Source organism: Ambystoma mexicanum, chromosome 8 (assembly GCF_040938575.1).
Source record: "Ambystoma mexicanum isolate Mex_15411 chromosome 8, UKY_AmexF1_1, whole genome shotgun sequence".
NCBI classification, from domain to species: Eukaryota; Metazoa; Chordata; class Amphibia; order Caudata; family Ambystomatidae; genus Ambystoma; species Ambystoma mexicanum.
Window position 1 is genome coordinate 1,089,275,193 of NC_090929.1, and position 13,370 is coordinate 1,089,288,562.

Sequence of the window (13,370 nt, forward strand, 5' to 3'; positions counted from 1 at the left end):
CATGCGTCCGTCAAGACAGAACCCATGACATGGGATTAGTAACGTGCCTAGACACAAGTGTATGAAGGCGCGTCGAGACAGGGAGGATCCGACAAGGGCAGATAGACGTAAGTCCCACTATGGCAGCCTTGCATCACATAGCGCAGGGGAAGGGGATTGATTCAAAAAACCCATGTACATGGCAGACCCTAAATGGAATCATCTGTCCATGCATCCATTCATCATTCCCTCATCCCGCAATGAAAACGCATGAATATTCACTCACATAATATTTGAAACTTCCATCGCGTCTGTGCGTAATGCAGTCTGCAAAAACCACTGTGCTCCTGGCCGGATCTGTAGTGTTGTGAAGCAAGATGGATTTGGGAACGTCCTGCCTTATCGTCCACTACGCTATTGCGCATCCCATTCAATTCATGTCATTCATTGCTTGCTCGTTATGGGCCCTGTCCCAAGGACATTCAACAATAGAACGTTACTTTTCCAGGCAGACCTGTGGGCGTCTCCTCACCGCTACTTCGAAACAAAAAATGCTGGCCTTCGAATTCCTCACTTGCAACATTACGTCGAAAAGGCTTCTGTGAACGCTTGCATTCACAATTACATCAATGTAGTGCGGCTGTGTGTCATAATGCTAACTGGCTACAATCACAAATGGGACGCCACGCCCGTCGGTGAAGTACGTTACTGTGCTGCATGAGGGTCGGACATCGATCGAGCCCTACATACCACTGACTCTTCACAGGTATGTAAGCGGCTGCAATCATAGCATGTGTAACAATGGGAGCATAGCATGAAAATCAGTCAAAGTACATCACACTGCCATCGGGATTTGATACATGATTCCTATCCCAAGATGCCATGCGGCCAAATGCAGCCTTACGTGCGGGACGTGCTCGGCCAGAAGGGATTGCATCTGCCACAGATTCATTCAATCAGCACAGGTGGAGGCCATACAGGCCGACAGCACATATATAGCAGACACAAACCCCTCCCACAACCACTCGCACTCCAAAATGCTACCGGCAGGACTAGCGATGTTGGCCCTGGGGGACCAGATAGCACTGCAAGTGCTACAACTACAAGAAGACGACGAACAACAACAGGTACAACAACCGGGCGCACAGGGGAGACGGAGGAGAAGGAGGAGGAGGAGGGCAAGGCAGGGTCAGCAAGGGCCACAAGCACTGCCACTACCACCACGCAGGCGGCCCGCAATCCCACGCCTCCGAGCTGATCCGTTCAACCTCACTGCTGAGCAGATCCACACCCTCTACCGTTTGGACCGGGACACCATAATCGCCATTGTGGACATGACACATGCTGACCTCGTGAGCATGATAGATAGCCCAACCGCCATCCCACCCCTACTGAAGGTGGTGTCTGTACTCCACTTCCTGGCCACAGGCACCTACCAGCACACAGTCGGACAGTTGCATGGCATCTCACAGCCACTGTTCTCACGGACACTCTTCCAAGTCCACGATGCCCTCCTGAAGCACGCCGACGACCACATCACACTACCACGCACGTACCAGGAGATTACCAACGCAAAAGTGGGATTCCATGCACTTGGCGGCATCCCGGGTTGCATTGGTGCCATCGACTGCACCCATGTTGAATTGGTTGTCCCACATGCCATGGAGGTCCAGTACCGCAACCGCAAACAATATCATTCAATCAATGTGCAAATGGTGTGTGACTCCAACAAGATCTTTATGCATTGTAGTGCCAGATTTCCAGGATCTACCCATGATTCTATGGTCCTGAGGAACACAAGAATACCACGCTACATGGAGCGACACGCAGGGCACAGATCCTGGCTACTCGGTGAGTCTCATTCCATGCATGACATCGTGGCCCATTTGATGCGTCAATGACCTTGCAGGAAGGGGGGGGGGCTACTTAGCACTATCATTCCACTGACACCCTTTATTCGTCTCATACAGGTGATGCCGGGTATCCACTGAAGAGATGGCTCCTTACACCAATCCGGAACCCACAGAACCAGCATGAGGAGGACTACAACCATGCCCACTCACGTACCCGTGTGGTCATTGAACAGGCATTCGGCCTACTGAAGGCTCGTTTCCGCAGCCTCAGCAGGTCTGGCGGGGCACTCATGTACAGCCATGAGAAGGTATCTAAGATGGTCATGGTATGTGTCATGCTGCACAACATGTGCATACGTAGGAATGTGCCCATGCCCCCTGACGCTGTACTGCATGCACCTGAAGATGATAATGATGAGGGTGGGGATGTGGAGGCACCTCAAGGAGTCCATGAGGCACAGGATGCACGTGCAATCCGACAGAGCATCATAGATGCATGCTTCTAGCAACCACGCATGGTGCCTATTACATGGAAAGGGGACCTGTGGCACTGTGTGTGTGTAGTACGGGCACATTGTGGACTGTACGCCTATGAGGGCCTCGTACGCAAATATCAATGTCCACACATGTCATTGGATGATAATGAAGTACTGTATTGTTGATGTGATTTGATTTATACACCCTATGGACCCGCCACCCAGTGAAGCCCAACACACCCCCTCCACCCTACTACCTCCCCCCCCAACACCAGTGTCCAAATATGCATGCTGTCCGTGGGTAGACGCTATTGCAAGCCCCCTCTACGGGTATCAGGGGCACCCCTGCCCGTGGAGCGCAGGTTCCTGCCAGATCTGCGTTGGGGGCTGCCCTGGACGGAACTTGCCACGGATGATGACTCTGCCTGCTCGCGTCCATGCATGTCTCTGAGGGTTTGTGAGAGCTCCGAGAGCACACGGCGCACAGCAGCAAGTTCAGCACAGACGTCTTTGGACGTCGCATGCAGTTCCCCCCTCAGGCTCTCGGTGCTTTTCTCCATTTGTGCTCTCAGGCTCTCGGTGCTTCTCTCCATTTCTCCCCTGAGGCTCTCACTACTTTTCTCTATTTGTGCCCTGAGTGTCTCGGTGGATGTTTCCATGGCTGCCCTGGAACCCCCGCATTCATTTGCATGGTCCTTGAGTAGCGTGGACACTTCCTGCTGTTGCTCGATCAGCAGGTCGAGGGACTGTTGCCTCTGCTGGGCCATGGACATTTGCGGTGGTGTGACAGGGGGGCTGCTCAACACATGTTGGCTTGGCACAGAACTTGTGGGGGTTGGCCAGTCGTCGTCTTCAGGGTGCCCCTGCGTGGTTTCGTCATGGTGTAGGGGATGGGACATGCAGGGGGATTGGGAAAGGTCATGGATGGTACCTACGTCGCCAGCACTGTTTTCCGTGTCGGAGCATGCTGGCATGACAGCTGTGTCACCTATGGTGCTGCTACCACCAGAGGCAGTGCCATCAGATACGTTCTTTGGGGGGACCTGTGGTGCTGGGGTTGTGGACTTGCTGGCTACTGGGGTGCCTGTTGCAGTCCCCTCCAGTGTGCTGCCACTTGATTCCTGCTGCTGCCGTGTCTTGATCCTTGCACCTGAGGTGGAGGCTCTTGGGACGTTGGTCCTGGCCCTCTTTGCAGGCGTGCTGGTCGTGGTGTCCTGCTGCTCGTCGTTGGTATCGGACCCTGTGGTGGAGTAAAGAGGGGCGAGCGTTAGTTATGGGTCTGTGGGATTTGGAATGGCAACGTATCATATGCATTGGGGTGGTACATGAGGGTGATTTGGGACTGGGCCTTGGAGGTGGTCTCATTTTCGTGTGGATTGAGGATGCATTCATTTGGCTGCCTGCAGTTAGGGGGTGCATGCTGCACATGTAGGGGTTGTTTATGGCATCTTGATTAATTTGTTTATTCTTTCTGACTTTTAGAGGGCGCTGTCAGGGCAAAGTATGTATTGCACTATGGGGTCACATGGTACTGCACATGTTCGTGCTTTGTGGATTTCGCATTGTTTCTCTTGACCAACCTACCTGATTCTCCGGATGTCGGCACTCCTTTCTCCATCCCTCCGACTCCCTCTATGCTCTCCATTCCTATGGTGGAGGCGCAGATCTCCTCCCAGGGGGTCAACTTGATGGGCGACTCTGATCCCCCCCCGGTAGTTGTGGCGATGTTCCTGTTCGCAGAAAGTATGCTGCGTACGCGAATCCGCAGGTCGTCCCACCGCTTGCGACATTGCTGTGGCGTGCGGGGTGTTGTCCCCACCGCACTTACGCGCTGTGCCACCAGGGCCCATATGGCCTTCTTGTTGGCAAGGGCAGTCCTGGTCATTTGACTGGAGAAGACGACGGCGGCATTTTCCTGCAGGGTCTCGGTCAGCACGGTCAGTTCCTCTCGGGAGAAGTGGACCTGCCGCTTGCGATCACACGCTTTCTTGGCTACCTTTCCCATATTTATTTTTTTAACTGGGGTTGCTAAGGGGTTGGGATGTGTGTCAGGGTCGGATTTTTAATGGTTGTGTTGGGATTCGGTTTTATAGTTGTGCGGCGTGCTGTTTCCCGTTCCGGCCACATGCTTTTACTTCCGTTTCCGTATATTTACGGTGCCCGCTCATTACGGTGTCCGCTCATTACGGTGACCGCTGAGATGGGTGGCGGTATTGCACCTGGTGCAGCGTACGGCGGCGGTAAGGGCCGTTTTGGGGTCATTTCCGCCATCGCAGCCTTTCGGATTCCGCCATGGCGTAATGCTCGTGCCCGATGGGTCGTAATTAGCCGCACTTTGCTCCTTCGTGCAATGGCGGAAACGCTATTTACGCTGTTGCGGTCCGGTCAGTCACTTTCCGCCAGGGTCGTAATGAGGCCCTGTGTCCTCTGTACTTCCTTTTGATTTAGGTGAAAATAAAGGCACAGTAGTATTATCCTCCTTTCCTTTTGCATAACTTGTTTGCATAAGGATTAAAATTGCTAGGTTGGTTTATCATGTCATTTGTGAACTTTGTGAGTATGGTCTACAAAATCGGGTATTCTTTCATTTAAGCCAAACACTCGCAAATTATTTCACCTTTGTGTATGAAAAGGAAGTAGTCAAGTGCTGAAATTATAGACTGAACTCAAATCCCACCATTGCCATTTATTCCAATTGTGTGATCCTGGGAAACTCATTAAGTCTTGCAGTGTTTAAAATATCAAAAAAGGCCTGTCCCTAAATTTAATTTTCCCTCTTCAAAAAAAGCTTCACTTATGTCTTAACAGGCTTTAGTGTTGGTTTATACATGATATTGACACGTTCTACCTTGCAAACTACAAAATAATGTGTTTCTTTGCTCTGTCGTGGCAACTCCACTTGAAAATCATGGGACTCCTTTTTTATTATTCTTTTATTATTTTTAAAAAATCTGTCTGTTTGCATATGTGCACCTTCCTGGTAACAATTAAAGCACAAGCAAGACATGCTGGGTGCAAATCCCGGCCTTCCCATCGCAGACACCTATGTAAGTGCTTCTTCCAGAGAGATCTTCACCAATCTCCTCTTCTCTGTCCCCTCTCCAGACCTATGAACTTCTCATCTCTCCTCTCTCCCCTTTAACCTCCTCTCCCATTAATGGTGGCACCAAGTGGGGCTTCTTCAGATCACGCTGCATCATTAATGTCTACCGCACTGGCACTATCCTGGGTTAGGGTCCTCCAGCCAACCTCCTTCTCTTTGATTGGATCCTGCCGTCCCTCAACTTTCTTCCTTCCCCTGAATCTTCCACCTACCACTCCCTCTGTCCTCTCTCTGATTGGAGTACCACGCCCCTGTACTCCACCTCAGAAAACCTTCAAAGGCAGGACTGCCTCCACCTGGTGACTCTTAACGCCCGCTCTGCCAACAAACACTCCGCTGACATCTGCCTCCTTCTTGAAGACCCTGACCTTAACATTCTCACTCTTACCGAGACATGGTTCAGTGGCAGCTCAGTCACTGCTTTTGACTCCCTCCTACCTGACGGCTTCAAGCTCATTTCCAAGCCGTGACCTCCCCGTGCTGGCAGTGGGGTTGCTATAATCTTCCCTGAGTGGGTTCCTTCCATTTTACCCACCCAGCTCCATTCTTCCTTTGAGAGCCTGGTATTCAAGTTGGTGATCTCTCCCTCCTCCACCCTTACCATTGCTACCATTTACTGGCCTCCAGGCACTACCTTCCTGTTCCTCTCTGAATGAGCTGATTTCCGCTCCTCCTTACTTTCACCCTCCTCCAACCTGTTCCTCTTGTGTGACTTTAACATCCAATTGGACTCCCCTGGCACAGCATTCACTCTTTTCATTGACCTCCGCCCCTCTCTATCCCTCTCCATTCTCCCTTCTGGTCCAACCCACTCTGCTGGACACACTCTGGAGACCCTCATCCTCTCTGGCCTCCGTCTCTCATCTCCTCTGGTCACCCCTCGCTCTTTGTCAGACCACTCACTTGTCTCCTCCCACCTGGGCCCCTATGGCCCTCTGACTGCACCCCCAATAGCCTCACCAACCTTGTTCACGAACATCCGCCCTATGAAACAAGTGTCAGCTGCTGCCTTCACTTCCCCTCTTTATTCCCCCTTCCCCCCAACCCAGACTCTACCACTGCTCTCAGCAACTTCCACCTGTCCATCACCAACACCCTTGACATTCTTACCCCAGTCATGAGGATCCGCCTGAAACCCGTCTCTAAGTGGAACACCTGGTACGACTCTGAACTTGCAGCCCTGAAACAAAAGTGCAGAGTGATGGAATGTAAGTGGCAAACTTCGGGCTCACCCTCTGACAAACTGGCCTGCTGCCTTCTCCAAAGGCAATACAGACTCTCTTTCCGTGCCAAGAAAAGGGCCCACATTCAGGCACGGGTATCTGGCGCATCCAACAACACGGCTGAGCTTTTCAAATCGGCAGGGAACTAGCCAACCCTTCTGCAATCTCCTCCTCCCCTATTCCTTCTCGGGCCCTCTGCAATGCACTGGCCACTCACTTCACCACCAAAACCCAGAACATCCTGAACAGCCTTGCTATTCACCCTCCCAACCCATCCCTCACATTCTTGAATCTGCTGGCCACTCACCCTACTTCTTCCTCCTTCTCGTTCAGCCATGTCTCCTCTGAAGAAGTCACCAGAGTTTTCCGCTCCATGAAGGTCTCTTCTAAACCGGTTTCACCATGCTCATAAAGAACCATCAAGGACAACATTGGCTCTCTTGCCCCCCCCCCCCACTTTCGCTGACCTCTGCAACCACTCATTTGCTACTGGTTCTTTCCCCTCCTCCCTTAAGCACTCCCTTGTGTCTCCCCCTCCTTAAAAACCCATCAGCAGACCCTACCTCTCCAGCCAACTACCGCCCTATTTCCATCACCCCCTTCCTGGGGAAAATGCTGGAGACGTTGGCCTTGCCCCAACTCAACTCACACTGAACTTTTTGGTGGTTTCCACGACCATCAATCTGGATTCCAAGCATCCAGAGGCACAGAAACTGCTCTTCAACCCATGAAGAATTGCTTGCCTCCCTTGATTCCAGCTCCCCAGCAGTCCTCATCCTTCTTTATCTCTCCTCTGCCTTTGACACGGTCAATCCCTCAATCCTCATACAAAGGCTCCACAACACCTGTGTTATCTCGGTGCGCACACTGGACTTGTTGACCTCCTTTCTAACTGACCGCACCTCCTAAATCATCCTGGGCACCTGATCCTCTCCTACTTCCTTCTCCACATGTGGTGTCCCCTAGGGCTCTATCCTGTCACCTTGGATCTTTAACATCTACCTTAATCAGCTGGCACTCCTCATCTCCACCTTCTCCCCCAACTTCCAGTGTTATGCTGATGACACAGAACTCTTCTTCAAAATTTCTGCTGACCCTCTTGCACCTTCCATCATCTCTGACTGCCGATTTGTCATTCAGGCCTGGTGCACTTCCAATGATCTCTGCCTCAATGCCAGCAAAACGGAGATCCGTCACATTGGGACTCCTGCTCCTGACTTCTTCCCTTCATTCTGGACTTCCTTCATGGGCTCTTCCTCTGCTCTTTCTTCTGAAGCCAGAAACCTTGGCAGCATCTTTGACTCCTCTCGCTCACACTCAGGACATTGCCAAGAAGTCCCACTTTCAGCTCTTCCTGCTCAAAGCAATTCTACCTTTTCTCACCTTCCGCAGAAGTTCAATGTCACCCGAGCCCTAGTTCTCGCTAGGCTTGACTATTGTAATAGCCTCCTCCTGAATCTACCTTCTTCCACTCTGCAACCCCCCTTCCAGTTAATCCGGAATAGGGCAGTGAGACGTATCCTTGGCCTCAAGCCAGGGACCGCATCTCTCCTGCCCTAAAGTCTTCACTGACTCCCGGTTGATTAACGGATTAAATTCAAATCCCTCTGTATAATCCACAAAGCTGTCTGGGGACCACACTATTTGTAACCATCTCTTACTATATATTCCTCCTCTAGACCTCTGTGCTCCTCTGGCACCAACTCTGTGTGTAAAGCTTTTCGCTAAACAGAGGGCAGGAGGTCGATCGCTTTCCTCAGCTGGCTTCTTTCTTGGAACAGCCTCCTTCCTCCCTCTTCATCTTGAGCAGGACTTTCTTAAATTCCTGAAGCTCCTCAAGACTTCCCTCTTTACCTCCTCCTTCTCCCCTTCTCTCCTCTGCTAATCTCACAGTTGCTTGATTGGTGTCCAGGGCCATTATGCATCCTCTGGGCCCTGACCATCCACACCGAATCGCCCTCAGCTTCTGTCTATCCTAAGCACTTGCCTCAGCACGCCCTCCATCCTGGAGGCTCGCACTTACCATACCTTGCTCTTCACTGGTTGCTCTCTCACAAGCACCCAAGCACCTACACCCATTCCCCCTTCCTCCTGCACTTGCACGTTCTGAACACTCACAAGGCATAGTGGGTGTGTACCCCCCCCCCTGTATTTAATGTTTTATGTATTTTAATGTTTTTGGTCCTCTCCCTGTTGCCATGTGGGCGCTTTGAAACAGAATGTTAGGTGCTTATACAGTAAGTACAATCTAAAATAAATATATGAATCCTCTATTTATGACATATGTCTACCTTCTCTATTGCTTCTAATCTGTGTCCTGTATTCATGTCTGAGCACATGCACATTCCGAGGCTACAACAGCCTTTATGCTTTCCTTGTCGTTGCTATTGTTAAAATGATGTGTTTTGTACCTATGCTAGAGCGCAAGCATCCGCTTATAGACTGCTAATGTTGCTCCAGACAAGCCACCTATTTATCATTCTAATTCCAGCAAAGATGGCATGTATGAGGTGACTTTAAGGTATACCAATAGTTTGATTGCTGCTGGGGCAGCATTTCAAACTATGTGGTGTGATCGTGATGAAACGAAGAGGCGATCAAAAATTCTTTGATTCCTTAATTTCTTTGGTTTCTGTGTGGACCCAAATGTCCCTTAAGATGGGCCTGGGTGCCTTGTTCGTGCCTGTGGGTTATTTGATTCCAGTACTGCAGTCTGTTTGGCTGTGCTATTTGGAATGGTTGCTGTTTCTTTACTCTTCCCTCATTTGAGGCATGCATTTGGGGACTGTCGTGTTGAGATCCTGGGCTGGTGCCTTGTTGGTGCCTTTTTAATGTGGTGGTTGCGCAATTTCATTCTTCTGATTTTGAAGTTTTCCTGCGCTGTTTGAAATCTTTGCTTACATATTTGGTTACCTTGGTTCTCTGGAGGTAGATATTTGAGGTCTGTGTTGCTTCTTGACCATTGTGACGGAGAGCTGCAGCTGCAGTTCTGTTCTAGCGTGACCAAATCTTTTTTTTCTGGACTTCTCGTTAATAAAATTTAAGTTCGCCTAGCTCCCATGATCCCTCACCATTGACTGTTGGCTGTGGCTCGTAGGAGTTGTATTCCAAAACATCTGGAGAGCCAGATGTTGCAGACCCCTGGCTTAGATGAACTACATACCCTAGATGTGACCGTTGTACCAAGTGAGGGTGACCAGTGGTTCGTGATAAATAGCGCTCCCTCTGTACTTTAATCAGTACCAGTGAATAAACTTCACCTAAATCGACTCCTACTTGCTTTCTTAGGCATACCTTATTATAACAAGCACAGCATGACAAGTGAAAGGATGGAAGAAGCTTCATTTTCAGAATGTTTTCTCGTGTCCTATGAAGCCACTGCTAGAATTTAAGCTGCTGCTCCATCCTCCTGTCCAGTTCTTCTTAATTTGGATTCGCCTGTTTTCTATAATGAGCCAGTAAATCAGCTGATCTGCACCAGACCATGATAGTGAGATAGATTTTGGATGCTTGACACCCCCAACCCCCATACCTCCAATTCACTAAGCTTCTTTTTGCCTCTTGCGATGCCCTGAAGCAGCTGAACCTATGCTGCTATAGAAACTATTAAAGTAGCGTGAACTTTTTCTGTGCATAAAAGAACACGTGTTTTTAAAAAATAAAAATAATTGGGTGCCCGATGTATTGCATTCTGCTGCGCACACATCCATTGGTGGAGGGTGTAACTCTGGGGCAACAGTGTACATCTGGTATATGTAGGCATATTGACTAGTGCCTCATTAGGTATAAGGTAGTATTTTATTTCTTTTCTCTGCCTGAACATTATGGTTCCTGGTTGTGCTACACCTGTCGTCATTATGCATTATTTGGACACCTTCTGCCTCCTTTCCTCGCTCTCTGGCCACCCACCCTGGGCCCTCTTCCTGTTCCTTCCTGTGAGGCTAAGAACCATGGTGTCATCTTCGACTCCACCCTCTCCTCTCCTCACATTTTTGACGTCTCAAAGAAGTCAAAATCAGCTGCACCTCCTCAGATGTATTCTTTTCTCACCTTCCCCCAGAAGCTCACTGTCTCCAGAGCTCTGGTCCTCTCTAGGCTGGACTACTGCAAAAGCCTTTCTAAATCTGCCTGCCTCTACTGTTCGACCTTTACAACTGATCCAGAACAGGACTGTGAGACTTGTCCTTGGGCTTATGCCCTGGGCTGGTATCCCTCCAGCTCTGAAATCTCTTCACTGGCTCCCCGTGACTGCAAGGATTAAGTTCAAGACCATTTGAATCGTCCACAAGGCTTTCTGGGGCCTGGGACCGCTCTACCTCCAAATTTCTCTTCCAAAACATCTGCCTTCTCGAGCACTCCGCTCATCCACCTCATACTGTCTTGAGGGTCAGACGATTCTCCAAACAGATAGTTGGGGGGGCAGATCTCCCTCCTCGGCTGGGGCCTCTCTCTGAAACAGCCTCCCTGCCTCTCTCAAACTTGAGCAGAACCACCTGCGGTTCAGGAAGCAACGCCAGACCTTCCTTTTCCCTTCTGCGTTTTCCCCTCCTCTCCCCTGCTGATGTCCCTGAGTGCTCTGCACACTGGTTGCCTGGACACCCTCTGAACTCTGGCCCAGGCTCCTGCATGTCCAGTTTCCCTTGCACTGCCTCCTGTCTCCCCCATTACTTAAGGGTCTCTACCTGCAACCCTACAGTCACTTCTTTCTGCACTTATGAGCCATCCACTGGTTGCACTTATTGAGTTACCTGCACTTCTCCGTCCTCGCCCCCCCTTGCACTTCTCCCCGCCCTCTTCCCCACACTTGCTCAATCTGAATGACACAAGGCCTAGAAAGATCATTGTTTTGTCCATCTTTGTTTCCCCTCCTTGTCTTGTTACACCTAGAAACACTTGTGTACAGGGGCGTTCTAAATGCCATATCATATCATATGCGGGAGGCGGGTGGTATGAGGAAGCTCTGATTCTGATTGAAGGTTAGCGATTTCATGATGAGACCAACAAGGTCAATCTTCTTGTTTCCTTGCCTTTATAGACGCAGCCTGAAACATGTCAGAGAAACGGTTGGTGTCCTCGGTCTTCATCACGCTCTCTCCACCCTGGAGGGGCCCACCTGCTCTTCCAGAAGAGACGAGGAAGGACCACGCTGAGCCCAGTCTGTACAAGACCAAGGATGTGCCCAAACCTGCGGGGACTGGCATTTTGGAGTCCTCTGCCCTGCAACCATCCAGCGGCTACCGGAGGGGAAAGCAGAGTGAGCGAGCCCGGGGCGTGGTGGAGTCCTGGCTGGAGGAGTCCACTTTCCCCAATGGAGGTAAAATGAGAAGGGCAGCAGATCTTCCCGAGTCCCCTGCAAGCATGCAACCTCACAGACTATACATGCCACTGAGAATGTACTGCTAACTGCATGGTACCCATCTGTTGCATCAGGACCTTTCTCCCTATCACCCCACTATCAGAGCTACCCATCCTGAACTCTTGGTAGATGAACTAGGATGTGGGAGGGTCTCTTGAGCCTAGTGACTCCCTGAATAGAGGAAGACTTCTAGGCACTGTCACTTACTCTACACAGAGCTCTAATAATACTTTGTGGACAAACTACAGAATTAATTTATTTTGGGACTGACCCTGAAAGCTTAAATAGTAGAAGCGAAGATAAGTGAGCAGTCCTGTCCATTTTTAATAAGGAAAGCAATTGGAAAATGAATAGCGTCTCATGCACCACTTGCTACCACAAGACTTGGAAAAATGAAAAGATTATCACCTGCCCCTCCCAAATTCTGTAGATGTTGGCCTTATTTGGTTAATTACAGCATATTCTCGAAAATTGGTAAATTCATTCTCATTGTGCAATGGCTGTTCTAGCTGTACTCCATACAAAACATGTATGTGAATTTGCACTTCGGATTATGGACACTGGAAGGAGCAAGCATTGACACATTATGAATGGGTTGATGTAATATTGAGTGGGATGATGCCGCATTTCAGTGGCTGTTATGACTGATGTCAAATGAATGGTTGTTAGTCTGGGAGCAGAGTTTGTTCATCGCAAGGTACATTAGGGCTGTAATTGTGGATGGTTCAGCAACTCAAAGATGGCCACCTGATCTGTACATAACCCTATGCATTGTTTGAACTTTCTGTGATGATCGTGATCTATGCACTTAGTGTTCTAACAAATATATTGGCTGGATACTGTCGAAAGGGCTGGAATTTGCATCATGTGAATGTAATGTGGTAATACACACATAGACTGTGAGCGGGTTCATTCGATTTAAAATCCTGTAAGACCTTTTTGAATTGGTACATTCTGTGATGATTGTGAGGCTGGAAATGAATTGGAGAGACAGGGCCTCATTTTCCTAAATCTCCTTAAACTCTGTGTTCTGCTTATTTTCTGTATGCCCAGGGGAGTCCAGTTTGGACCCCTGGCAGTGCAGCTCTTTGTTTTATTCTTGGTGGACAATGACCTATGGGATACCCGTAGGGCACCCATTGGTAGGGGTACAACCCTGTACCCCCAGTGTGTTTTTGGGCACATGTATGAGTTGCCCACAGAGTATGATGTGGTATGGTGGCAACTACATGCTGTTGTAATGGCTCTAGGTATGCTCCATTTTTGGGACACCCAGGCCCTGCCATAGGAATCAATGGATTCCTGCACAAAGGAAAGATGGGCAGTGTTGGCCTCTTGGTTTCCCTTGCGTTATCCCCTTATTTCTCAGTCCAGAGAAGC

At 49.8% G+C, this 13,370-nt stretch overlaps 1 protein-coding gene across 2 annotated transcripts in view; it reads left to right on the plus strand.

Annotated features, from left to right (window-relative positions):
- Positions 1-13,370, plus strand: part of FBLIM1 (filamin binding LIM protein 1) — a 161,076-nt gene that overhangs the window by 54,183 nt on the left and 93,523 nt on the right. For both annotated transcript variants that reach the window (XM_069611087.1, XM_069611088.1), the window contains exon 2: positions 11,670-11,948. In XM_069611087.1, coding sequence (XP_069467188.1) covers positions 11,684-11,948 — 265 coding nt within the window. In that variant the 5' untranslated portion in view covers positions 11,670-11,683. The remainder of the gene's footprint in view (positions 1-11,669; positions 11,949-13,370) is intronic.